Source organism: Hippoglossus hippoglossus, chromosome 11 (genome assembly GCF_009819705.1).
Source record: "Hippoglossus hippoglossus isolate fHipHip1 chromosome 11, fHipHip1.pri, whole genome shotgun sequence".
NCBI lineage: Eukaryota > Metazoa > Chordata > Actinopteri > Pleuronectiformes > Pleuronectidae > Hippoglossus > Hippoglossus hippoglossus.
Genome location: NC_047161.1, coordinates 5101358 through 5129026, shown reverse-complemented (window position 1 = coordinate 5129026; position 27669 = coordinate 5101358). Strand labels below are relative to the sequence as shown.

Below are 27669 nucleotides of genomic sequence, written 5' to 3'. Positions count from 1 at the left end.
GAAACACAAACTACTAAATGTCTGAACCTAAGTATCCCGGCATTTTCCAGAGTTCATGTCTGAAAGGGCTTTGGTGTAAACATGATTTATGCAGCCTCCAAGTATTCTACTCCTCAGACTGCATGGGATCTTACAGCAAGAGATTTGAGAGGTGAGGATTCTCTGAGCCACATGAATCCAGGTGAAACCGGGAGATAACACTGAGAAAATGGAATCATAACTTTCGGAATTGCGCTGGTTTCATTCATCCGAGTCAGCCTGGATAAAATCAGTGCGAGAAAAGGGAGGAAGAAACCGATAAAGCAGATGAAGTATTTAGCCCTGGAACAAAGTGTGCATCTGCAGGCAGCTCCGCCGCTCGCCGCCTTCTATGCGGCTTTGAAAGATGGATCCCAGGAGGCCGCGTGCGAATGAAACTCGGGGAGATGCTGGAGGCTTGGCAGCGTTATGGCTGCTGCTGCTGCTGCGCTCGTTGAGACAGCATTAAAAACACGCAGGCCTATTTCAAGCTCTGACACATGTGGTAATGTCTTTACACCTGTAGGTCGGCACCACTAAAAGGAGCTGTGGCACCAGAGCGGGAAAGGTGCAACTTGCAAGAGATTTTTTTGATACTGTTGACCAGGTGTTGTAAAAGTGGGAGGTTGGACACCTCCAGAGAGCTTGAGAGGCTTCAGGTGTTTGGCAAGTAGATTTATTTAACTTAAAGAGAAAATTACTGCTGTTATTTAAGATGTAAACTTTTGAACATGCAGTTCAAGTGTTGTGAGGCTGATCCCTGGAATAGATTTTATGCAAACAGTATCCTGCAGATTTTCACGCATCTATTTTGGATTCCTTGAAGTGGGAAAACATGAGAAGCATGCGGCAGAACAACATTTACAGCTCTGCATGCAGATCAGCCTCAGTCGTTTAATCTTATCAGGGCATGTTTGTGCTGGCAAACAACACAAAATTCCGCACAAAGGACCACACACATCTGGGGACGAACAGGAGAGACAGGTTCAGGTCACACAACACAACATGTGGACATTGTGCATTGAAATGAGCCAAGTCAGAGAAGAATGATCCGGTTGAAGAATGCAGTTGTGCCAGTGCCTCATACCAACCACACCTGCATGGGCAAACACACAGAAAACACTGTGGACTGGAAAAGCCTTTTTTCACCTACCTCTCATTGGGTTCTGGATCCACAAGATGCCCCCGATCAGGTGAGGAGACTGGCCGAGCATCTCTGGACACTTGTATCTCACCTCTAACGTCCGGAGTTAAGTAAACAGCTCAAGTGTCAATCACAGGTTAGACGTGTCCCCTGATCCACATGTCACTCACCACCTGATGCCGGATGAGCAGAGCCTGGGTGTAAAACAGAAACCCTGTTGCACCACAGCACGGAGCAGCTGTGTGGCTCTTACATCCAGAGGACGATGGGGGGGAAGCGAACACGCAGCAGCCGGTGCACCAACACCGGGGATGGTTACGCACAAAAGACCCGGACGCTCCTCGGGGTTTGCAGACCTGTTACCCGGCGCGCGCGCGCGCGCGCACACACACACACACACACACACCCACCCACCCACCCACACACACACACACACACACACACACACACACACACACACACACACACACACGCACGCGTGGAGCCACACAGAGGCTGCGCGTAATGGTCATGCATCAGCAGAGACCAGCGGCGGTTCAATGGAGGAGTGATACCAGAGGATGACCAGGACAGTGAGACTGGTGCAGACACAACACAGGCTGCGACCGACTGACACATTTGACCTGACAACACACACACACACACACACACACACACACACACACACACACACACACACACACACAACACACGCAGCTCCAGTCCTCCTATTATCTTTTGCGTTAAAGGGGAAATAAAGAGTGCAAAATGTCCTGATGGAATGACGCGTCTTACCTTCAACAGCCATCGCGCTCCTCCGCAGATCCGCGCATCACCGGTGAAATGTACAACTCGTCGCTCCCCCAGCTCATTGTACCTTGTTCGGCTTGTTCTCATCACTTTGCTGCGGGCGAGCCGGAGCTCACAGCTGCTGCCGCCGCCCCCCAGAGGATGCTGGGAAGTGTAGTGCTCGGCGCTCCCTGGGTGGTGGGCTTTGAAGTCTGTCACAGCTACTTTATGAAGTCAATTAAGACTTGGAGCCTCCTGAGTTTATACTTGTGTTTCCTCTTTGGACTTACTCACAATTTTCATTTCTCAGGTTGGATGAAGGAACAAGTTTTCTCGGTGTTGCGCTGAACTGTATCGTACGTACTTATCGGCTATCAGATCCATGCCCATTCATTTTACATCTGTACACGAAAGCAATTAGGCAACAACCCCCCGAAAGTAAAGTTTTTTTAAATTAACCAAGTGAACAACTACTGATGAATTATACTTCGTACACGGTCCCAACTGCCAGTTTAGCTTCTCTTAGCGCAAAGTCCGTAAACGAGGGAACAGCGGAGAAGCCTGGCTCTGTCCAAAGGTCAACACATCTGGTTACCATCTGATGGAGTCAAACAAAAACTGAAGTATAAGTTTGAAAAATTGTGATTAAACTCAGGGTTATGTGACTGTTTCCTGAACAGGCGCATTGACTTTGCCGGTGTCTCCATTTGTTACCTGGTGACCTCATGGCCGGTTAGAGTAAAGTAACTGCACCACGCCAACAAATCAACCTGTTTAAATTCTATTGTTGTACATATTAGATTTAGTTTCCCCCCATTCCTATCTTTATGCTAGGCTAAGCTAACTGGTTCCATCTTTATATTTGGCTATTTGGCATCAAACGCTTGACGGGAAAGCAAATAAGTGTCTTGCCCATAAACTATTCCTGTGTGTACTTCATATTGAAATGGGCTTCGCTAACTGGTAACTCAGGTCATCATCAAAGTTTTCCCATGAGAACAGGTACAAAGACACTAAAGTACTAAAATACTAAAGACACTAAAAGTACCTTCACCAGATCGGTATCATAATCTGGACACAGTTAGAAAGCAGCCATCGTGTGACCTCAGGAGAACTGGTTTGATTATATACACAGACATTGTTTATTATTCTCCTGTTTCTCTTGGACTATGCACCATGCAGCTTCCACACTGTAGAATTTCTGTGACATGCATAATTTATTTGTGCATTTGAATTCGGCTCTAAAAATTCCCCGACATCCACAGATTCGGGTTTTGTGGAACGCTCGTTGTTTTTTTGCTCTCAACTCCCGAGAGCAGTGAAAACAGCAGCTTATACTTTGACAGTGACTGTGTCTAAATGTGTCGAACATAATTACCAGGTCTTTGAACTGCCAGCGACAGAAAAGACTTGTAAATCCTCTTTGTTAAGCTAATTATACAGAACATTTCCGACACGACACACCTACTGTCTTACAGTAGCTTATGCAGTGTGTCATCTGCTATTCAAGATGCTAAGTGAGGGTGCAACGTTTGCTCCTGTAGGCAAAGGTTGTTTATTCTGTTATATTATTACCTGTCTTTGTATAATGTTCGAGCGTAGAGACAAAATCCACCAACATGTTGTTGTTACAGTGAATTTAAAAGTCTTTCTGTATGTATATGAAACAAGGAACTGACAAACCGTTCATTTTATCGGCTTCACACTTGGCTTGTCTGTTGTAAATTACCCGAGGAAGTGCAGTGCTGAGTTCGGTGAAATTCTGACATGCGATCCGTTTAATGTTAACACAGATATAAATATTCTTGTTTTTAAAAAACCACGTACCAGCGCTCTGTAGCAGTCAGTGGGGGGTGGAGTGGTGTGTCTTCTACGTCCTCGGATAAACTACACTAGAGGTAATCAAGCAGCCATTTTCATTTCATTTCATTTTCATTGCAGATAAACCAGGTAGGATGAATGCAAAGTTTTCACTCCGCACCATGGGCTCTTTATAAAAAGCTCTGCACACAACGTTCAGCACACAAACATTAAAAAAAGTGACGGTTTAATATACAACCAGTTGAGGAGGATTCACTGATGACAGGGCATTATTATTCTGAAGTAGACTGCAGAGCATTAACACAGGCCAAGTAAATCATTCCAAACAGGCGGGTTTACAACCACCGCTGCACTCGTAAGTCAAAATGGAAGTAGATACAGGTCCCTTCAGGCCGCAGTGTCTCCCTAGGACAGGTGGTACAGTTACTGCAAGTAGGAACCAGAATCTGCCCCAGACGTCTGCTTCACGTGTCACTGTTTTCAAGCGTCATTATTGATAGTTGAAGAGATAATGTGCAGTATGAGGAAGTCTGTATTTGTTGCATGGTAACACGTGCCAGCTCACATACGTTTCACGGTTGGAGTGTCAGAGTGTTTTTCTGTCTTCTTCCTGCTCTCCTCTTTTTTTTAAAGGTCTTAATGGGTTTTTATCAAATGTTTTACAGGCGGAGACTTAATGTGCAAATGTAAAGGTTATAACAATAAGTTCAAATCCAAATTACACAAGAAAAGACTAAATATTCTTGCTTTAACTTAAACAAAGTGACTTGAGCCTGCGACACAGAGACGCTGATGGAAAGTCAGTGGCACCAACTTGTGTTGAATAGTTTGAAAAACAAGAAACACACTCATCAACTTAAAGGATAATGAGACATGCTCACATGTTCTTTTTGTTGCCCCCTAGTGGCCAAAAAACAAAGAAAACACTTTTCACTGAGTACTGTACACTACAGTACTTTTACTTTTAACTGAATACTTAAATAAAGCTAGATTGAAAACTATCACCCAGTGGTTCAGTAGTTTAGCTTTGACTTTACAGTTCATAACCAGGTACCTCTGTTGTACAAGTTATTTTAATTCGTTATATCTTATTCCTGTATTTCTCTTTGTGTTTGTGTTCTGTGTGTGATTTGACAAAACCTGATGAATCAATAACAGGAAGGGGTAGAAAGTTATTTTTAATCCTAAGAGAGTCCTGGTCTTCCTTTACATTAATTATAACAGCCTCAGTCTAACAGGCCATGAGATTTAAAAGTGCTGCGCTCGGCTCTGTTCCCTGCATTGTGCCTGCTACAGTCTAATGAATGCTGAGCTGCAGGAATTCAGGCGATGAAACCCAATCCGTGTCTGAATTACTGCGCCACAGTAAACTGCAAAGCCGCCGGTTGTTTGGCGTATTAACACGTACTTAAATATCTCATTAGCATGAGGCATAAAGAAAGTGCAGGAGAGACACACGTATGAGAGTCTGCACCCCCGACCTGAACGGAAACACGAGAGGCCAAGAAACCAGGACTTCATCTCTCCAGAGCTCGTGAATCAAAACCTCAAAGTCTTCAAAGATTTCTCGAAACGGGTCAACGACAGCTCACCCAGTCTTCAAGTATCTACAAAATTAATCCACATCGACTCCTTCACCAAGCTTTGACTTGTCTGTATCCCTGTGACATTGTTCTGCAGGTGTCCACTGAGCAGACCAAGGCCAGCACAACTTTGACCCGGGTGTTAGCATCACACCAGCAGCGTAATGATCACCCCATCATCCTGGCCTTGCCACAGCATCTCCCCTTCGAACGCCACCTTCCCGTGTTTCCTGGCTCTCATCAGGATCCCCACCACCTTGTCGGAGATCCGCACGTATCTGTCGAACAGCTCTCCGAACGTGATGCGGGTCTTTCCGTCCGGGTCCGGGTCGACCATCGTCCTGATCACGAAACACATGTCAGCGATCTCGCGGTGGATGTGCTGCTCGGCTCGTTTGGCTCGCTCGGCTGTTTTGGTTCCCTCCTTGGGGCGTCCATAACCCTCCTGGCCTTTCTGGAGGCGGAGAGACATGGAGTAGTCGTGGTCAAAGTACTCGCTGAAGGGGTTTAGTCTCTGGGTAACCGTGTGATCCGAGGCCCAGTTCTGCCAGCGGCTCTTGAGGTTTCCCACGGCGCTGTATTTCTTGGAGAGAGCATTGATCTTGTTGGCGTCTTCAGCTTCGTTTTTGTACCTGGAAGAGATCATGGATTACAAATAAATACAATAACACATCTGGAGCAAGGTCTAATAGATAAGAGTCTAACGGATGTAATCATGAGATACAAGAGGACATAGTGGATAACGAACCTAAATTTGTGTGTGTGATGACATCAACATGAGTCATTACGGTGCCTTTAAGGCCTCTAACCCGAACCCTTAGCTCAAAGTGCAGAATTAACTTTATCTTAACAACTTTTGCGTATGCAGAAGAGACTCACGTTGGGACTGAAGGTCTTTTAATCTTCACCGCTGACTCAAAGTCTCCTTCACCGTCTCTTTCCTCTGATTCTTTCAAAATGTTTTCTGTGCGTGTTTGAGCATCATCTACTTCCTCAGGATGTCCACTTTCCTCTTTATCTAAACCACCGGTCTGTGACTTTCCTGCTCTTGCTCCTTCTTTTCCAAACTTCTGCTCTTTCTCCACCTTCTTCCAGCTTTTGGTCAGTGACGACACCATGTTGGAGCACTTCCTGCGGAGCGTGGGCGAGCTTTTCTTCGTCAACAGCCTGTCGATCTCCTCGGCCGATGGCAGAGCCTCTCTCGTGATCTTCTCGGTCAGGAGCCCGACGCCTGCACCTTTCTCCTGAACGCTGCTGGTCACCATCTTCACCACCTGCTTCGTCTTGATTGCAGAGGTAACCGGTGGCTCCTCGATCTTCTTCTGAGGAGCTGATGTCTTTTGAGCCTCTCCAGAAGTAGGTGCATTCGCTTGAGACCCCTCAGTTGGTTGTATTTGAGCGGCAGGAGGTGTCTTGGGGACCCACGTCTTCCTGGGCTCCTCAGTCGGTCCCCCCAGTGTGGAAGGAGCCCAACCACTGGGTTCACCCGCCTGCTTTTCCTCATTGTCCGTCACCCACTGCTGCCAGCTGCCCTTCCTCTGCGACGCTTGGCTGCTCTGTTTGTCTGACATATTCATCTGTATTAACGTGTCAGGTTAGGCAGAATAATTGCTTCTAAGTGAGCCGTCAGATTTGCTACAGTAAATTAATTTCCTCTCCGCCATAACTTTTTCTCCCTGTGCTGCTTTCTGGCCTCACGCTCGCAGCCGCTGCTCTAAAGTGGGGAGAGCAAACCCCAACTCGACGGAAAGTATTTGAGTCATCCCAGGCTACGGACCTGATCATCTTTCCCTGACGCTGGTCACCCCGACACACTCAAGTTTCATCACAGACTGCGGAGCCTGTAACTGGAGGTAAATAGGACATTTGACCCCCAAGATTAATCAGCAGTTGCACAAATACATGCAGAGACCATCAAAGACATAACTTTTGATAATCTCATAAACTGATGAACAGTGTAAAGCCTAATGAAGCTTGAAGGAGCCACAGAGGGTAAATCCACACTTGAAGAACCAGGGAGCTTCTGAGCAGCAGAGAATGTGAAACCTGGAGGAGACGAGGATCTGCTGTCACGTAACAGGAGGTTTGGTTTTCCAGTGTCGTGAGGTAACAGTTCTCTCTTTCCCTGAAGGGAGCGCAGAACATTTCTTTAAACATCAGCATTATGCTCTGCACAGTTCAGCCTAGACACACGTGACATGCAGAATGTCGTTTTGTGTTTGTTATAATTTTTAACATTCATGTTTACAGAGGGGGGGGGGGTTGTTGTTTATAAATAGATGTTGGCACTGTCACACACACACACACACACACACACACACACACACACACACACACACACACACACGAGGCTGCAGCTGTTAGCAGTCCGTCATGAGGAGTGGAAGTGACTCATCCAGCATCAGCACAGGACATCTCCTCAAACCAAGTCAATGTGGTAAAATATACAGTTTCACATTCTGGTCTGAGGAAGAGGAGGGTTAGAGCGCCACCACGGGGACAAACTGACTCATTACACTGACAAATGTGGAGATTCATGTGGATTAAACTGCTCGTTGCTGCTGAGGCTGTATACTGTATACTGTCATTTGTGCCACACCATCACAGATCTGAATGAAATTTGGCGAGTTGATTCGGTCATATGAGAAAGTTATGGAGACAGAATGTCATGTGTCTCGGATCCTAAGTGAGGGAGATATGGGCTGACATGATCAACTTCATCATCAATATAGGTCGTCGAGAAATGTTTCTTTTATTGTTTTAAAGCTCCTTCCCAGTTGTGTATTTATCAAAACAACTTATCCCCATTTTCGAAATATCAGTATTACAAGTTCAATTGCAAAAACAACCGACCACTACACTTTAAAATTGTTGAAATTCTCACCAAAGTTAGTTTATAATGTCATGAAGACTCCCAGAAAGTTTGGTCTTTGGTTTCTGAGTCGTTGCTGAGATATCATGATGTATCGGATTCTTTACAATATTGTTGAACAGCAGTTATTATTCAGTGCTCAAAGAAATCTGATTTTTGATTTTACACGCTCATTCAGTTTATTGCTAAACTGGTGTTGAGGTGGTAACGAGCGTCTAGGAAGCCGAGACGAGTCCTGATCAGCCTGCTTCAGTTATTTTTGGCTGCAAAAACAGAAAACTCATGATGTTGTTACATCTCAGAATAGAACAATATTCCAGGCACCGCGCCACAGGGTTTCCTCGTCTTAAACCCGAACAGATTTAGTGATGTTGATTACACATCAATATTTATGTAACCTTTCGGCACATCGGACACCAGAAGCAACCGGTCATACCAGGCCAAATAAGGCTGCAACTGCAACAACCCGTCAGTGAGTTGAGCCGAGCCAGGGTTGGTTTTATTGCCTATGAATTCAACTCTTTGTTTCTTTCATTAAAAATCTCAGTTCTACCTCATCACACACTGTATGTTCTCTAACAGTATTTCCTGAATTGGTATTTTTTTCATGCATAAGTGGATGTGACCTCTGAGGCCTCTTGTATTTACAGTATTATAACAGTAAAGCAGCTGGAACAGGAGAATCATTAATCAAACTTTTAAACTAAAAATCACAGTTATATAGTTTCTGTAAATAAAAATAAAATAAGTTTGAACTCTAATTATATGTAAATTATTAAATATATCTGTACAGGATGACAGACTGAGGCAATAAAAGGTATTTTCAGTTTTTGGGTGATACTGGAGAATTGTCAGTCGACCACAAGAGGTCGCTATTAGCTCAGTGATGGCGCAGTAAAGCACATACAACACATCTCTTTGTGTTTAATATTTAAATTCAGGAACATCTGTATAAAAATGGAAGCTTATTTGTGAATAACAGACATACAATTTAAGTATATTGTGGTAATATGGGGAATTAATGTATAACACCCTGTTCTCCATTTGTAAATAAGCATAAAATACACAACACTAGTAGTAGAAGTGCTGAATAAAATCATCTGCTCGTTTCTATTTGACTTTGAAAACAGTTTTTCATTCTGCCGGAGACGTTACAGAGATGTTTCCACTGTCATGAAGTGTCAGGAAGTCAGTACATTTCCTCAATTAAAGCCTGCAATGAAAACTTGGGCCAAATGAACTGGGGTGGTCGACGGGGCCCGACGGCTCTGGACAACCGGAGGGAGTGCACCTGTGTTTCCTGATGCTCGATCCACATCTGCACTGTTGCTGCACTTCTGTTTACTTTTCCCTGTTTGTGCTGACATGGTTTTTCTTGGCCGACCGCATTATTGTGCATTAATTGTGCAGGAATGCATGTGCGAGGACCTCTCAAGCTGTTTCTGTGACCTACGTGTTAGCCGCTGATTCGTGTTATGCTTCGGGGTGATCTTCTTGTTTATGCTGGGGATGTTGTTGCAATGAGGAGATCAAGATTCCTTGAATGTGACGTTCAGGACGAGTAAATACGATCCAAGTTTATTTACACAAACAGTAAAATGAGCAAATAAAACAGGTGTAACCAGGATCCAATGTACTTCAATGTAATTTTCTTTCCAGACAATTCAACAATAACAACAGCTACTGTCAAACACATCACTGTTGACGAATCGTCTGAAATAACTGCTCTGAACTTTTCATACATCTGTGGCAGGATATTATTGTCGTTTCCCTGATGCTGACCTCAACACGGAAGCCAGTCGCACAAATCTGTTCTGGCCCAGGAAATGTAAACGGCCCTGTAATCCACTAATACTTCCTTTTCGGAGAGAGCGGCTTTGTGTTATTGTTCGGCTGTGCCACTTGGCCCCGATGAATAAAGATCGGGAAAGACAGTAAATTAAAGCCGGCTCGGGGTCATCGAGGGCCGGAGAGGAAACCTGGTCCCCTGCAGAGGCAGCGACAGGATGACAGACTGCATCGCTGCAGCCAGACAGACTCATCCAGAGGCTGCAGGGCCCGGGTCTGGATTTATGTTGAAAAAGGATTCATGACATGGGGAAGAAGACGGAGGCAGAAGAGGAAGGAACATGACAGGAGATAAAACAGGAGATCTTCAAGTGGCAAAGTGTTTTACGTCTGTCACTGATAAACGCTGGTGAGCAGGTATCAGCAGGTATTTGTATAAAAAGGGTCTGTATATTGTGTGATTCCATTTGTTATGTATTTTGCTGTGCTGATTCCGTCACACAATGTGAAATATTGGCAAACTGCGTAGCTAGCTGTCCTGCTAACAAACTGTACTGGATCTGTGCTCGACTAGCAAACATATAACTTCTGTAGCAAAGGTTGTCCAATATTTTAGTTTTGAATTGTCATAAGTACAACTATGTTCTTCCTTTCTTTGAGATATACCATTATTAGACAGATAGCTGACGATTAGTACAACACAATTTGTAGCCCAATTTTCCACTTGATGACAAATTTTGGAAGTCGCAGACGAAAGCTGCAGATCAGAGAGAACAGCGTTTGTTCGGCAGTTACCAATCGTTACATGTGAGCTCTTTAAAGACGTTGGCGTGTTGTCTCCTCCGACTAGATTTCCGCACACTAAATGAATCGGTGACAACTACAGCCAATCAGAGCCCAGGACAGGGTAGTAGTTTTCTCCTGATGAAAGACTGTAAAGTGTTTGACCCCCTGTCTTCATGTTGTATTAACTCTCAACGACTGCAAGACACCCGACAACAAGTCGACAAGTTCTGTCGAGTGAACTGAACAAAAATCTGTCTGAAGTTGGGATCATCAGCAGTTCTGTTCTTATTATTTTATAGATGTTCATGGATTTTTGATAGAGTTCTGCTGGATCTTCTGTATTTCGTATCAAGCTCTGAGACAATGTGTTGTTGTAACATATCGGCTGTTTGTTCTATGCTCTTGCCACCAGAGATCTTTATAAAAGATGTTTCTTTTGGCTTCTATCGCGTCAGTCAGAAATCACACTTCATTACCTCCGACCACAGCAGCCTCACCAGCAGTTAGAGGCCACACACCTCTCACTTGTTACTGTGATACAGAGCTCTCTGGAATGAAAAGTCAAAAACAGAACCCGTGCATTCATTCATTCATTCATTCGCTGTTTCTTACATATCACACTTTCTGAATTAAACTAAACAAGCAAATGCTTTAACTTTGAATATGTTTTAACATGATTTATAGTTTCCGCTGAGATCCATGTCAGCTTTTACTAAAATCTGAAAGGCATCAAGAGCTGGTATATTTAAGTTCGTAGATATAATCCATGGACCTGAACCTCATCCTGCCGAGGCCTGCAGCCTGTCCCTGCTTCACACCCTCTGTGTACACCAGGTGTCGATCCCACTCCCACAGACCATCCATCATATCCAGCTCCTTTTGAGCTTTTCTAGATGAGGGACTCCCTCACCTCAACTCACGTTTACATTCTTATTCTACTCCATTTATTTTGCCAAAACACCGGACGTCCTGCTCAGAGCCAGCTTTGTTCAATCCAAAATCGGCAAGTTAAATAATCTTTGCACTTTTCTTTTCACAGTTGGACAGAATATCTGTTAATTTGATAATCAACGTCAACTGTTCTTATCACAAAAGTCAAGATGATAGATAGTCTTAAGAAATTAGAAATCAGTACACATCAATAATTCTACAGGGACCATAAGACATTTCAGAGACTGTATCTTTAACTTGAGGCAGTTTGCTGCAGTCAATCAAATTCACACGTTACTTTTAAACAACCTGTGTGGGGCCAGTATGAATGAACTATTGCAAAGGTGGTGTAGCTGTAGAAAACCACCGGGGAGCTTTGGTTGACTGTTCAGGGAGATTTACGTAACCTGCACACATCCGGATTCAAACCTAAACGGAAGAGTGTGGTCCAGTGGACCGGACATTTCTGCTCCGCAGAAACCAAAACCAAGACATTTGTCCAACAACCCTGAAGAGTTCATTGATTCCTTTTATGCGTCTGTTCACGCAGCAGCAGCTGCTGTTATTGTAAAACCTGGAAAGCACCGCAAGCTGCAAGCTAGTATTTTTACAGACACTGTACCCATGTCCCCTTTATTACATAAGAGTATAGGGACAGGGTATGAGGAAAGAAACCTGAAGAGAAAGAAATATTTGTTTGACTTTGCATTCTGAGAAAAAAGACAAAATGTCAAGAACTAAATCAATTTTGCAAGTTGAGGAGAAAGTAGAAATTTCAAGATAAAGCTTAAATCTCAACATTTCAGCTTTGTTCTCAAAATGTAAAAAGAAATAAAATCGTCCTTCTTTCATTATTTGACACAAACACTTACGTACTGTTTTTTCATAGTTTTTTTGTGCATGAACGATAATGTAACAGAACCAACAAGTGTTCTAGAGCCCAGAGGTTGAAGAAACATCCAGCTGTGTCTGAAAAGGTCTTAATACAAGAATATCTGCATTTTCACACCTTTGATGAAGTAAAAGTGTGAAAGTTGTTGTTAAATCCACTTGTCAAACATATCAAAAAACTGAAGATGACATCGTTTGCTGCTGAAATCCCTCCATCAATCTAGACTCTCCTGATTTCCATCCTCCTCTTCTCTGCCCTGCGGTGTTAAACTCGGGTTCACCACAGATCCTTCAACTGTCGCTGCACAACGTTTCACCTCACCCCCCCCCCCCCAATAATCTCAAATATCAAATAATGATTGTTTTTGCTTGTGCAACTCAAACAAGTGCACATTCTCAGGAAACTCGGTGATTAAATCTGATGTAGAGACAGATGTTCTATTTTTACTTTGACTTCCTTTCTCTTTGTCTCCTCAATTATTTTATTCATTTCCATGTGAGCAGGTGGTCTCTTCAGGGGATTCACGGGCCCTGAGTGTTCATACTTCAAGTACTGTATTCTGTCCTATCTGATTTGGTCGAGGTCCAACGCTGTCCGTCTTGCGTGCGGCTCGGGCCCCCACCTCCCATCGGGGGGTCCCACCGGCGGCCCTCGGCCCTCGCTAGGTTAACAGGAAAGGGACCATTTTTAGCAGAACCTCGTAGCTGTGGGATACGAGGAGTCGGTGGTGTGGCTGCGTACGTGCGTCTGTCGAGATGTGAAGTGAAACGACACTTTGCTTGACATCGCCAATGTCCGCCGGAGACAAAACGCTCCCCCTCCTCGCCGGGTTGGAAGTGGTTCTCAGTGCCTCCTGTCCCGACACCAACAAAGGACAAAGCTTAAGACCCACATAGGTGTTTGCCAGCTTGTGCAGACCCACTTCACCCTCGGCTGCCTCAGACTCTGTATAGAACACATTCCAGCGAGGGTGTCGGGTCAGTGCAGGCGCTGAAGGACACACAGCGGTTTGCGGGCTGCAGTAATTTGTTTAACCTCTGATTAGGCCCCAGGAATGTCAACTATGAGGAGACACTACAGGTCCCGACAGCATCGTTTGACACTTTGGCAATCTGTCATTCCGGCGGGCGAGCGAGCAAAGCGAACCACCACTCGAGACAATGGCCACTCCAGCGACTGGCAGAGAGGGAGGTCTAATCTCTGCACCATCTGGTTCGGTCTTGAAAAAAAGGCGGAAGAGCGCTCGTCTCTCTATCTATGAGATTTATCTCGTGTCTTTCTGTGCCAATAATCTTGCTTTTCATTACGCGCAGTGAAGTGCAGCATTTACACAGGAAGATTTAAACTGACGTTGAAGATATTATCATTTAAATAAAGAGACGTTTTGAAGCTAGAGAATGTCGGAGTAAAAGAGAGATGTGACAAGGGGCCAAAGTCTTGGAGCCCTGACTCGAAACCCGCGTCTATCATCACATCAATTTGGCTGAAAAAGTGCAGCCTGAACCCAGATTGAAAACATTAGTGCATCACATGCTCTTTTATTTAATCTAGCAACACAACACTGACCACATGTTACAAAGGATGTTTAAATAAATCTGCAAATCTAGAATTTAATGAGGTAAAAGCAGAGTTATCAAAGGCACATTTCTCCAGGGTTATTATCTTAACCATTGTGTTTTATGCTCAACTTCAAAACACCATTTGTACTTCTGGCAGAGTAAAAACAGAGAAATAAAAAGAAGAGCTTTCCTCGGGAAAGCTGATTTACATACACACATGTTAAATTATAGTATGCTAATAAACATGTCAATTGCAGTTATACAAGTTCCAGATACACTTTATCTTCTTGCCACATATACCTTCAGTAAATACTCCACAGTAGAAAGTGTTGTTATAAGCTGCAAGTTATGAAATGCAGTGTGTGTTCACACGGATCACTTGGTGGGATCATTAATTTTGTGGTTCATATCCAACTCCAGCTCCTCTTTCTTTTTTACAAGCTGCATTGATGAGACACAGAAACTGGCTCGAGGACGACGCTGTGTAATGTAACATGTCTGTGAGAAATACTTTGAATGCATCTTGTCTCAATGCTCTGGTCTTTGTGTTGTGGTCAGAAGTGAGAGGATGAAGTGTGTGTGTGTGTGTGTGTGTGTGTGACACCAGCTTAATATAAGCATTGTTGTGATTATATCATCATACCTCATATCTGTAGAGTTTTGAAAATATGCATCACTTGCAAATGTTTTTCTTCCCCTGACGCCCACAGTTGTGGTTGTTAGATGTCACTAATAAAATTCATCTGAATTAATGTCCTTGTTTTTCCTACTCAGCAGAGGTAAGGTGATCACGCAGTCTGATCCTTGGCAGGTTCGAAATGTTTCTCGGCCAATAACAAAAGCAAATTGATCCGGGTCCAGATTCTAATCCAATAATAACCTCACATCGCGAGCTCTAAAAATAATCACGGTCCGTCGAGACGGCAAGTGTGTGACTGCCAGCAAACCCAGCGAGTGACCCTCATGCTGTAACTGTTACCAACGGCACATCATCACTTGGATCTCAAGGTCACTTTAGAGCAACACCATGCAACTTTCTTACCTTCAAATAGAAGCTTCAGACTTAGTTTGATCGGACACTAACTTGGAATAAAGAGAAAGGATTAAATCATTCCCATTTAATTCCTACTTCTCACCATGAATGTTTGTTCTTGTTCTATGTAGTGGATACGATCTCCTGTGAGAAGTGTGGAACTGACTGATAGTCGCAGCTTCAACTGTCAAAATCAGCTCCAGCAAGTTAAAGAGTAATGTTGAGTAACTGCAGATCAGTTGAAAAGACACAAGATCATTTTTAAACCATCGTTTATCTCCAAATATTCAGCAAGGAAACTAAAATAACTGCTAAATACGAAGAATTCTAAACAGAGTTTAGTTTATTTGTTAAACTTCTGGATCAGGAAGTCGGGGATTATGGGTAATATCCAACTTTCACTCATGTTTTTAGTTCAGCGAGTGGGACGACACATTAATACTGTTTTTATCTCAACATGAAAACCCCTGAATCGTTCAGACATGGAGATTCTAATGTTCAGTTGAAATTGTAAATATACCAAATAGATGAAACCATCTGAAGTAGTTAACCACATGATCCAGCAGAGGGCACTCACTGTCAGCTCGACCGATCGCCTGCCCACTTGACGTATCTATAAAGTGAGCTGGTATGTTGCGTTTTTTGGGACAGAAATGGAGGACGCTAGCAAACCAAGCCGTCCTACACCAAGAATCACGACACAGATGCATCTGAGAAGAGACATGTGGACGTTTTTTGAGTTCTACAACGTACACGGCAAAGTAACGAACAAAGATATTAGGCTGTTTGTACCAGGCAACAATCTTAACATTCAAAGATACGACAAATCTGCACGTGTTAGCATCAGCGGAGGAGGCACCACAGATGAGCAGAGCAACGTTAAAACTTGTTCTTGCTTGTCTGTTGAAAAAGTGACAGCCTGCAGAGGGCGCTGCTCAGAAAAAAGTTACATAGTGTTGCTTTAAAAAAAAACGAGCGCGTGTTTCATACGTGATGCAAATAAGCAGTTCAGCGTACTGCACAGGACAAAAGACAATTTGAACTCACGTTGGATACTGTGGAAAATTGGAATAACAAAAATAATACAACATAACACAGTCACAACATTTATGGGCTGTTTTCTGTGATTAACACTTTAATAAAAAAAAGCAACGTCTGTTATTAGTCTCTTTAAAGTGTTTTTAGAAATGTTCTGTCCTGCAGTTTTCAGAGTCTGCTCTGATTTAGCTGCTTTCCATTCAGAAGAGTCCAGTTCTCCGCATTGTTACGACAAAGCTTCCCCAGGAAAACGGAGGAATCGTGGTTTGACCTCCAGTTTTGAGCTGAATATGAACTGTGCTCAAAATGTGCACGAATCCCGGGTTTGAGTTAACACGCTTCAAAACGTTTGTCCCTCTCAAGTGTGTGAATCTGTGTCGGAGGAGAAATCAGTTCGGGCGAATCCCATGTCACTCTTTCCTCCTCGTGGCAGCTCAACGAGGGGAAAGGTTACGAGGCAACAGTAGCACAGCAACAGCAGCTGCTCTGGGGGGGGGGGGGGGGGGGGGGGGGGGGGGAGGACCAGTTGAATATACGATTTATAGGGTGACTCCCATGGCCGGGCGAAATGAGATGAGACAAGAGGATAAAATAGGAAGCGTCCCTTTAATGTTCTACGTTAAAAGTTCACGAGTTCAAAAGACTACGAGAAGTCCAGTGGGCGGATCATCATGGCCGTGGCTCGTAGCGAGTAGCTGGGGCCCTTGAAGTAGTGCCACTTGATACCGTTCAGCTTCCCTATGTGTTGCCCTTGGGTGAAGTACATGCCGTTGAGGTTGGACGGGCCGCAGGCGTCGAACCACCAACCTGAGGACAGAACACAGCATTACATTAAACACTGAATACAGATTAATGAGATGTTTTAGGATTGAACTGAGCTCTTGTGTCCTAGCCTGCAAAGCACTGACGCCTGATAACAGAACAAACAAGCCTTTGGGTGAGGATTCCTGATCTGTCGAGGTGTTGATAAAGTCACCTCCATCATAAATCCTGTCCTTGGACGAGGTTGAAAGTTTCCACCTGCCTCTCCCACCGGGACGTGGCAGCGTGTCAGACACCACTGCACTGCTATCTGCTCAATGTGTTACTGTCACAGGGTTCACTGGCATGCCAGTACCTGTTGCTGAACACGTCCCGCACCTCTTTCTATTTCAAGCGAAGTGCACGTGCGTTCGCTGCAGTGGGAGATCAGGGCAGCAAATGGCTTTGGAAAGTTTTTGGGATTCCCAAGTCGGCACATTTCAGGATTCAGAACTACAAGGTTAGAAGGTAGATAAGCTTGGATTTGCTCACAAATTGGCTCCGCGTCGATTTTAGATTCATAAGTTGCTTTAAAAAATGCGACAGACTGGAAGAAAACAAATATCGCAGGATGAATACAAGGTGACATACACGTAGAGGATGAAAATGTCAATTTGGAAAAGACACGATTAGAATGATTTTGGGGGATAACAGCCGACAAACATTGTGTTTTCCTCAGTGAAATGTTCACTTCATGTTCTAGATCCTGTTGCTCTACAGGCACCCTCCCCCCCTCGCCTGAATGTTTCCGGGAAATTTTCCTGTTGTTGTGAAAGCATCTGACCCACAAGATGTCCAGATCTAATTATCCTGACATTGAAATTTTACAGCTTCAGTTGACTCTCTCTCTTCTACCAGCTGCCTTAGATCATCAAGGTTTAAATCGTTAAGATGCTCGAGAGTTGAAAAATAGGTGTAGAGACACTCAATTATATTTCAAATGACCCAGACACTTGGATATTAAATCTATTGCCTCCTATTAAACTGTTAAAGTTTTTTTTAAGCACCCCTCGCTGATACAGTCAGATATAGAACACACAGAATGTGAGCTATGGCATGTGTCAGTCACTCGGAGCTTCTCCTCCCTCTGACAGACCTGAATACCACTGTGGACGTGACATTTAGCACAGCGTGACCTGTCAGTGATCAGGGCCCACGTGCTGCATGAAGCCTTGTTGCTGGCATGAATCCCACGGATATAAATAAATAAAACGCTGTGTCATCATAAAACGTACATTCACAAACAAAAGAGCCCAGCAAGGAAACTGGTGAACACATCATTACAGCTCCAGAACTGCATATGAATTCAAAAACGAAACAGCACGGCCATAAAGCAGAAAAACAGTGAGTGGGCCCTTGCTTGCCATCCTCTGCTTGTTGATAAAGCACAGACCACACAAATGCCTTCACACGCATAAACATTCATTGTGCACGGCAGCAATCCTTCAGAATTTATGATCGGTGTCCTCCCTGTTTCCAGGACAGAGGTTTTTACTGTCTTGTACTGTCTTCTTTCAAAAGAAGGAGAAAAGATAAAGGGATCCCCCCCTCTCCCTCCCTCCCTCCCTCCCTCCCTCCCTCCCTCCATACCTCCCTCCTACAGTCAGTGCTTTATTCCTACTGTATGTCCTGGTGCTGAGGAAATATATACATCATATATGTGTGTCCACATGATATCCTCCTCCTGTAACGCAGCATGCTGGGCTTGTCCTCATAAATGTAGTGTAGAGGTATTTCCCTCCTGCATTTCTCAGACACTTACATCATTTAAAGTCAGCCCTGCTCTTATAAATGCAGGATATAAATCAAATGATAAACTGTGTGTACAATAGCTATCGTGGCGCTGGGTTCGGCCCAGCCTCGACTCAGGCTACATGCTGTCATGCTTCTCCTCTGTGGCTGGCTGCAGGCAGGGAATGAATCAAGCGGAGCAGGGGTGTTGATCAGCGATCAGATGCCAGTTCCCTTTAACCCAGTGTGTTCGCGATGACCTCAGAGGTAACGCTGATCCTAAATCTGCTTTTCAGAAAAAGCTTGATTTGTACCAGGTCAGGACTCCGCAGCGGTCGAGCTGCCACGAGGTGACAGCGAGGGTCACCGGGTTCCACTTACACAGCAGGAGAAGCAGGGTCTGTTTAAATCGCTCTGACACTTGGTGCCGCGCCCAGGGATCTTTCATAATGTGCTCGTTTCACAGTGCAACTGCGGATGGAGATGCAGAGTGCGGCCTAATAGGTGCAGATAGATGTGTAAGTGGTCACGTTAGCCCCACTGGTTAGGATCATAATGACCTGAAGTAATGACTGGGCAGCGAACACTGGAGTCGCTCATTAAACCAATCTGAGAAAAACTGCTTTTGGACACGCAGGTGAAATGGTTTTACGTCATTGTCGTTTTCTTATGAAAGATTTTGTATCGAGACAAATTACAATTTATTACAATTTGGAGCCTTTTCTTGTTTAAACTGTATAAAATTGTATAAAATTACTGCTGAGATCTGGGGAGGTGGCGAGATTGTTTAAAAATAAGTTAGAAGGGCTGAGAAACGTAAAAACCTGTTGATTGTATAATTCGTAGACTGTATATAAAGATGGACGACATGTCTCCACTTCCTCCTGCTATATAGAAATGAAGCCAAAATATCCTGGATAAGAACGCTGCCATCTTGAGGCGGAGAACGTTATCTGGAGCCAGACTCTGCGTAGTCGCGATCGGGGGGGATGGACGCACGGTTATACACGTCCAATCATGACCCAGTCTCAGCTGTCAATCATGATGTTTCACCCTTTAGTTTTTAAATGATAAAATTAGAGGCTAAGGCAGCAAATCAACACAGAGGCTGTAAAACAATTAGCAGGAACATGTCTTCTGCTGGGCCATGAATGTGTGATTATCCCTGCTGCTCCACTTACCTCCAGTGAGCATGAGGGCGCACTTGCACAGGCAGTTGTCATTGTCCATGTCCTTGGTGCTGAAGTCTGCTCCGTGGATCACCAGACTGCTCTGTCGGCCCGCGGTCCCACTGTGGCTTTTCAGGAACAGCCTGAGAGACAACCGGGAGGAAAGAGAGGAGCGGAGTCAGGACATGAAAACACATCAGGGGGGGAGGAGAGGTGGTGGTGAGAGGGAGGAGGAGAACGGCGGGGCGAGCAATAAAGAGCGAGAAGACATAACACGGAGCGAGGAACATCTCCTGGGAGATATTTATTTTTTGTTGTGATTGAGTACATGTAGAACACCTGGAACAACATTAACCGGGTGGAGAGATGATAAAATAAAGAAAAGAGAGAGCGGGCCTATGGAAGAGTTACTGATGGAAGAGAGAGAGAGGGAAAGAGCACGTAGCGTGAGGAATGTCTGGGAATCACATTTCCATCTGCAGCGCCACAGAATGTTAATTTACACAATGACAACAGACTAAATCATTTAATACCAACATAAAGCAGCCCGGCACAGTAAAAAGAGCAATAAGCAGCCTGTGGAAGCCATCGTCTGTACGTGGCTGCAGAGGTTCGGCGTGTGCTCGCTGTGGCTCTTTGCTTTTTGTGATATTTCTCCTCGTCTCCTCCTCGTGTCTTTAAGTGCAGAGAATGTAACGTTCCTCCTCCGCTCATGATGCAACATTTCTGTCATGAAAACCTTTCACACGACTGCAATTTCTGCTGCCAGAGCGTAAATTATTTCAATGTCACAGTCAATTTTATATTCAAAACATATGTTAGGAATCTGTTACTGTAGAGTTTATACAGATAGATAGGCAGATAGATAGATAGATAGATAGATAGATAGATGAATAGATAGATAGATAGATAGACAGACAGACAGACAGACAGACAGACAGACAGACAGACAGACAGACAGATAGATAGATAGATAGATAGATAGATAGATGAATAGATAGATAGATGAATAGATAGATAGATAGATAGATAGATAGATGAATAGATAGATAGAGACAGACAGACAGACAGACAGACAGACAGACAGACAGACAGACAGACAGACAGACAGATAGACAGATAGATAGATAGATGAATAGATAGATAGATAGATAGATAGATAGATAGATAGATAGATAGATAGAGACAGACAGACAGACAGACAGACAGACAGACAGACAGACAGACAGACAGACAGACAGATAGATAGATAGATAGATAGATAGATAGATAAATAGATAGATAGATATACAGACAGACCGCTGCTGAGAAGGATCATGTGTTAATTATCAATTTCATGTAAATGTCTGCAAAATGTGTAAATTATTAAAACATCCCTGATAACGAGGTGTCACTCCCAAACTGAATTCCTTCACACACTCTGCAAATGAATCTGGACCCAGGAGGCATGTTTCTCTAGTGTGTGTCCCACTGTGAACTCTGCTGCCTGCAGATCTGACAACATCCCACTGACAGCTCTATAGTTACCAGCAGGACACGCCTTCCCTTGTCCTGCCACGGCATATGGTCGCTCTGTCTCTCCTTTTGTCTTCTCTCACGCTCGCTCTGCTTTACTTTGTCCCAAAAGAAGGGCTCGCACATCCAAAGCGCAGAAGTGCAGCGCCGCGCCAACGAGGTCTTTCTTATTAAATACAGCTCATTCTCAAAGAAAGTAATTTCCTTGAGTTCGTTTCTCAACAACAGGGGAGCAGGGGCGTGTAGTGAACCCTGCACCCAGTTTGGCTTCTCCGATGAGAAAGTGAACAAATAAAAAACAGTATTTGGTGTTTCAGATGATTTCAAACATTCCATATGCTCGTCCAGCCTCCACGCTCTGTGAGGCGTGGAGCCGTGAGCCATCAGGTTGAACATCTCAAAGGAAGAGACAGCAGACTCCTCAGGAAACACTCATTTAACGTGAGAGACTCCTGTATTTGGACAGCTGTGTAAATGGGGGATTTAACCAGCAGACTGAAAATTTGGGATTGCCGGGTGTTTCAGTGGGGAATTCACCGAGCCACTAAACGCGCATGTGTAATCCTACGTTGTGCCGGTGAGTCATGTGTCTAATCAGTGGCACCAAGTGACCAGTGGACATGTCAGGTTTGGATAAGGACCTGTGAGTATATCATTATAAGCGCTTGTGTGCACACAGTTTCCTGCGAACAGTAGGTCATCTGTGACACATGCACACGCACAAGTACAGACGTCTGTGGAGATGCTTCGCAGATGAGAGTGAACTCACTTACGGGTAGCATGACTTCTATCAGCTAATTCCACGATTCGGAGGAATAAAACATGCGACGTCAAAAGATGAGGTCTGCTCCGGCGCTGATAAAGACCAGACCTCGCTGCCTGTTTACTCTCCGTTCTCCCAAAGCTCTTAAGATCACTGCTGTGCTGACGAATCGCCAGGGCACATCAGCACGGGGGATTCTCAGCATGACACTCCGACAGGCCGCTTGAACGGTATGTTCAGCCGCCTATTTGCTCCACCGTCCATCCCCCCAAATAAACTGACATCTGCGCTTTTCTTTTTTTTATTCCCGTCAGAGTGCATTACAGCCTCTTCGATGATAAGTGGGGTTATCCGAACATGGGCCAAGTATTGAAGTTAGGAGGAAGATGATTTTCCCTGAGAACTTCTTCGAATGAAAGAGAAAAAGACAGAGTGAAGACGTCCCAAAAGTCATGTTAATGAAATGTATCGGACATACGTTTGATCCGCCGGGTCAGGAACTCCACAGGCGATGCACGCTAAACTGATTGTTCCTGTTAGAGCAGCTCGGTAATGCGATTGGTCGCGGCTCATTAACAAGCAAAATATTGAGCTGTGTGGGGAATAATTTGGCTTTAGTCAACGATACCTCTGGGGAAGGAAGTTGCTGTCACGTCATCTCACTCCTCTAACATCCAGCAGGTGTGTTTGCGAACTTTTAACATGTTTATAAAAGTCAAAGTAGCAACAATGCACGTCACCGTTAAACACGTCAATTTTTTCCCCCTCGTGATATTTTGTCATTCTGTTGTTTTGCGTTAAATTTCCAAATGTCTTTGAGCCGAGACGTCTGCACTGATCACCGGTCAGCATTTACGTTTATAGGACTAGTCAGTAAACTAGCTAGTAAACTAGTTCTTAGTTAGCTAGTAACCTCAGGTGGGTCTCATTTATATGTGAACTTGCAAATTACATTCAACTCTTTATTATTGCAATAGAGCGGCAACAAAATCTGTGCAAATAAAAACAAAAGACTAAATGACTTTTTGTTGTAATCTGGATGAACCTTAAAGCTTTGATCCAGATTCAGTTTCACTTTAATGAGTCTATGCTCTGGAGTGTTACAGCTGCAAAGTGTGTACGTGGGGAAAGACAGAGGGAGGAGGGGTCAGGTGAGGAATCAGATCCCTGGGATGTGTTTATCTGAGACCATGTCCAAGTGAAACTAGGTTACACTGATTGACGTTCGATTACTCACTCGATCTTAAAAGCACGGCCATTAAACGCCATTAAAAACATTTAACACCTATAAACAGTGTTACTGAATCAAAGGGGATCTCACCGTTAGCGAACCCCATTAGTTTGATTTAATCTTTTGAAATCTTACAGCTTGTGCCTCAATATAAGCTCAATATTACTTCATAATATTCATATCATAAATGGTTCGACGATACTTTGGTGTGAATATAGTTAAAAGGACACTATGCTTGGTATGAGTGATTAAATCTCTCATAGTAGAAAGAGAAAAGCTTCAGTCCGTGAAGTTGTTCAACATGTGTCCGCTTCTGCTCACACATATTTGTCGGATTACAGTTAAGCGGACTGGGACCAGTTCAGTGACATGTTGCTTGTTTGCAGTTTCTCTTTTATCCGTCTGTACAGAGTTCAAGCGATTCTTACAGGAATACACCAGAAACAAGGGAGTGAGAGATCTTTGCTGGAATGAAAGTGGTTGCAGCTCTTTCAACACTCTGACACTCGGGGCTGAGCTTGTACTCGTTTTCCTTTCATCTCCTTTCATGAAGGCAACGGGAGAGTCCGGCTCGCTCTCTCCACACCTGGCAGTCATTAGTCTGCTGAGCTGCCGTCTGATTGGCCCATTGAGGAGGTTAATCACCCTGACCAATGGTTCGCTTCCTACTGCGAGGCCACAGAGGTGTCTGGCTGGCTGAGGCCTGCTTGGCTGCTCTCTGGCCACTGGGTGTCATGTAGCTCCACTGGGACACAGATGCACGTATGGAATTGACAAAACACTTGTTCATTCTCACTGCTTTCTACAGACATGTCAGTGGTTTCCATCAAAAAGTAAAAAGGCAAAGTCGAAGAACGTCAGAGTATCTCACTGCATTGGAAATCTCCAAGTTCTATAGATGAAAGGACTTTACTTAGCACTTTCCTTTGCTAACAGCTGGAAATCTGTTGTGTTTATGTCAAGATAAGCATGAAAATTTATTTTGACCTTGAAAATACAAGCATTTTCCCACTTATTAGCATTTTCCACGGCTTCCATTTGAATCACAAGACCTCATCAGCAGATGGATCTGTTGATCTGCGAGTTCAGTAGCCGATTGCACCCGTATCATGTTTAGATCTTTCTCCACGGCAACAGAGCAAACTCCAGCATGATGAAGATTGTGATGTTGTTGAAAGCTCTGGAAAAAAAACACTATATGAACTTTGAGTTGGGAATGTTTGGTTATTATGATTATGATAAGAAGTTGTTTTTAATTTGACCGCACACTCAACTTTACAAACTTAACTTTGAACACAGGTAAACCTTTAAAAGCAAAAATGATTCTTTTATTAGGTGTAAGCTTTGATGCCTTATCTCTGTGTTTGGAAACTGTGGAACCTGACGCTTGCATGGACGAGGTTCAAGCAGACATAACTTAAAATATCGGAGATTATCTCAGTGTGAGTCTTGGAAAAGAGAGAGAGGTCATCGTGTTTTGGATCCAAAATCTCTGCCAATTTCTTTCCTAAATCCCCACATGAAAAACATCTAAACTAGATGTATCTGATTCCACGGGGAACTCGGGCCATTACCGCACACTATGGAGAAATCACCGGATTTAAGGAGTTGGCTGTGTGAACAAGGAAGGATATTGAATAAATATGAATATGGCTCGTTCAAAATAAACATAAAAGTCTTTTGTTCCAGCTGGTAGACTTTGAGTATAACGGACAAAACAATTCTTCCATAAAACCTCAACTTGTGTCCGTGCATATATCCAACTGAGCGAGTGTTCCTGTTGCAGAACGTGTTGGAAGTGGATGTTGTGTCAGGTGCCCGGGGTACTTCGCTGCATCTTCACAGACACATTAGCATTTTAAAATGCAGTAAATGCACCCAGGCGTTCGGTGAAACGCTTTCCGCTGCTTCGGAAATAGTTCCATGAAAATTTCAAATTCTTCTTTGTGTAGAAAACTGAAGCACACGGACATGAACAGGCTCAGGGAATCTGAGCAAAGATTGTTTTCTGTTGAAAGAATAACAAAATAAAAGTTGATGGAGGGACTTTCACGGAGACGTAATAATTTAATAAAGAATAATTCTTATTAAACAATCATCATGGAGAAATGGACGAAATCTCCTTTGTGTCTTCTTTCTCAGCTGCTGAACAATGTTTACCTAAACCACCATTGTGTAGCATTCAGGTCAGTTTGTGGCTTTTTTTTTGTTGCTTTATTTATTTTGTGTAACATGCAATTTTCTTCTCTAACTCAGAATTGTTTAACTTTTTTCATTCTTCTGTATTTTGTTTTGTTACTCTGCTACTTTGCTTTTGGGTAAACTACCTCAAACACACACACACACACACACACATACATACACACACACACACGCACGCACGCACGCACACACACACACACACACTCACTCCTATTTAAAGTGATATTTCGCACAAAGCTTGGAAGCAGAGAATCTTTGATAAATGAAGGTGATTAGCTGAATGTGTTGATCTGATGCTCAACGTTGCAACAATATTTGCAGGTCATTGAATAATATTTGATTTTATTATTTTCTTTTCTGCAACCCAAATTATCTATGATGGCAGGGAACAGTAACCCCGGCAATTATGGCGACAAGCTAATTTCACAATATGATGAGTTTGTGTTTTGGTGGGAACTTTGCAAACTTATCCCACAAAGTGCTGCTGAAAGGATTTGTATGTCCACGTCCAAGCAGCATCTCTGATGTCTGTTTACACCGTGAAGACATCGTTAGTGTAGTTTTTATTTCTTTTATTTGACTGTAGTTGAATTGGTGCAGCTCTCTGTGATCTGCTCCAGCTGTTATGCTTTACATCTACATTTCAACTTCTGCACTGCGGATTAAATTCTTAAAAACCACACAATCAATTAATCAATTATCAAAACTACAGTGTTACCAAGAATAATATGAATCAGTGAATCGATTAACTTTGATCTCCATTGATAATACTGTAAATAATGGAATAAAGCTGTAGACCAAATTCCTTTCTTGTTTTTAGAGTGATGGATCTAATTTTCGGTAAAACCTTGGAGCTCCGAGCACTTACATCAGACTGCACGGACTCAGCTGTGTTAACAAGCTGTAATCAGTTGTCACCTTATCTTATGATTCATGGAACAAACAGTGGGATTTCCTTCCTGAAAAGGCCTCTGACACAGACAAGCACAAAGTGGAAGGGTATTAACGGAGAAAAGTAATGATTTTATATCATATTTGGGGAAAACTGTAGTTTATTGATTTGGTTTCCTGAGACACTGAGCATACACATAACTTCCATAACATCTCTGAGATATACCTTCATGCATCCTGTCTTTGTGACTACCACTGCATCATTGCCAAACACTAAGTAATTTGGAGACTTTGCTCTTTTTCTTAGAATTTAAATAAAAACATCAACCCAACGGGATCTGAGGCTGAACAGACACCGCCTTGTTTTCAAAATATTATTCAAAATATCAATCATCGGCTTTTAAATAATGTATTGACATAACAGCATTGTTATGGTGGACAGAGCCAGCAAGAATTACAAGACTATAAAAATGAATGGCAGCTCTGAAGGTTTAGCGTAAACATGACATTTATATTCTGTGTGTGTGTGAGTGTGTGTGTGTGTGAGTGTGTACACTTTTATTTTTATGGTTGTGAGTTCTAATTTTGGTACAAAAACATTGTTGGAAGGACATTTTGGCCTCCTGTCAACTTCAAATGGCATTTACTGTGCTTGTGTGTGTGTGTGTGTGTGTGTGTGTGTGTGTGTGTGTGTGTTTGAGAGTGAGAGTCAGAGAGAGAGAGAGAGAGAGAGAGAGAGAGAGAGAGAGAGAGAGAGAGAGAGAGAGAGAGAGAGAGAGAGAGAGAGAGAGCACGAGGAAGACTGACTACACCATATGAGGTCTTTGTAAATCTTCGCCTGACTCGTGCTGACGTGGACGGTTTTCCAGTAAACCACCACGGACGAGAGAAAAACAATCCAAATCCAACTCAAAGACGAGTCGTGTCGCTTCCAACGACCTCTTGTGTTCTAAAGCAATAAATGCAATCTGAAGAAAACTTGTCACCGATTGTTTGACATTCAAAGAGGAGGGAGGTGCCAAAGCAGACAGAGCAGAGTGTGGCAGCGAGCGTTTGTTTGTGGCCAGGCCATGTGGTTTGCTCTGGCCGGTGTTTCAGAGGAGCAATGCGTGATTATCATACCGCAGCTATTTT

General features: G+C 43.6%; 4 protein-coding genes across 5 annotated transcripts in view; all 4 read right to left on the bottom strand.

Annotated features, from left to right (window-relative positions):
- Nucleotides 1-1531, bottom strand: part of samd12 (sterile alpha motif domain containing 12) — an 88564-nt gene extending 87033 nt beyond the window's left edge. For both annotated transcript variants that reach the window (XR_004615346.1, XM_034599144.1), the window contains exon 1: nucleotides 1172-1531. Coding sequence is in view for 1 of the 2 variants with exons in the window: in XM_034599144.1 (XP_034455035.1) it covers nucleotides 1172-1232 (61 nt within the window). In the remaining variant the exon portion in view is untranslated. The remainder of the gene's footprint in view (nucleotides 1-1171) is intronic.
- Nucleotides 1-27669, bottom strand: part of LOC117770083 (double-strand-break repair protein rad21 homolog A-like) — a 951093-nt gene that overhangs the window by 287849 nt on the left and 635575 nt on the right. The window lies entirely within an intron of this gene.
- abrab (actin binding Rho activating protein b) lies at nucleotides 5482-7414 on the bottom strand. The gene is made up of 4 exons (XM_034599142.1): nucleotides 7043-7414; nucleotides 6605-6996; nucleotides 6214-6553; nucleotides 5482-5966 (listed from the first exon to the last, which is right to left on the bottom strand). Exons 2-4 carry the CDS (start codon nucleotides 6909-6911, stop codon nucleotides 5483-5485), a joined length of 1131 nt encoding a protein of 376 aa, XP_034455033.1. The 5' UTR covers nucleotides 6912-6996; nucleotides 7043-7414; the 3' UTR covers nucleotide 5482.
- The window catches only part of angpt1 (angiopoietin 1), a 48267-nt gene continuing 35985 nt past the window's right edge, over nucleotides 15388-27669 (bottom strand). The window contains exons 8-10 of the mRNA XM_034599138.1: nucleotides 19946-20076; nucleotides 16111-17039; nucleotides 15388-16079 (exon numbers count right to left, since the gene is read on the bottom strand). Of these exons, the coding sequence (XP_034455029.1) occupies nucleotides 16876-17039; nucleotides 19946-20076 (295 nt within the window). The 3' untranslated portion in view covers nucleotides 15388-16079; nucleotides 16111-16875. The remainder of the gene's footprint in view (nucleotides 16080-16110; nucleotides 17040-19945; nucleotides 20077-27669) is intronic.

What these genes read in the sequence shown, in the direction of transcription:
- abrab (XM_034599142.1), bottom strand. Translation starts at nt 6,911, where the DNA reads ATGAATATGTCAGACAAACAGAGCAGCCAAGCGTCGCAGAGGAAGGGC. An exon ending in AATCAAGACGAAGCAGGTGG is followed by an intron (nt 6,554 to 6,604) that starts TGAAGATGGTGA and finishes GCGTCGGGCTCC; the next exon opens with TGACCGAGAAGATCACGAGA. An exon ending in AAAAGACCTTCAGTCCCAAC is followed by an intron (nt 5,967 to 6,213) that starts GTGAGTCTCTTC and finishes GATCTCTTCCAG; the next exon opens with GTACAAAAACGAAGCTGAAG.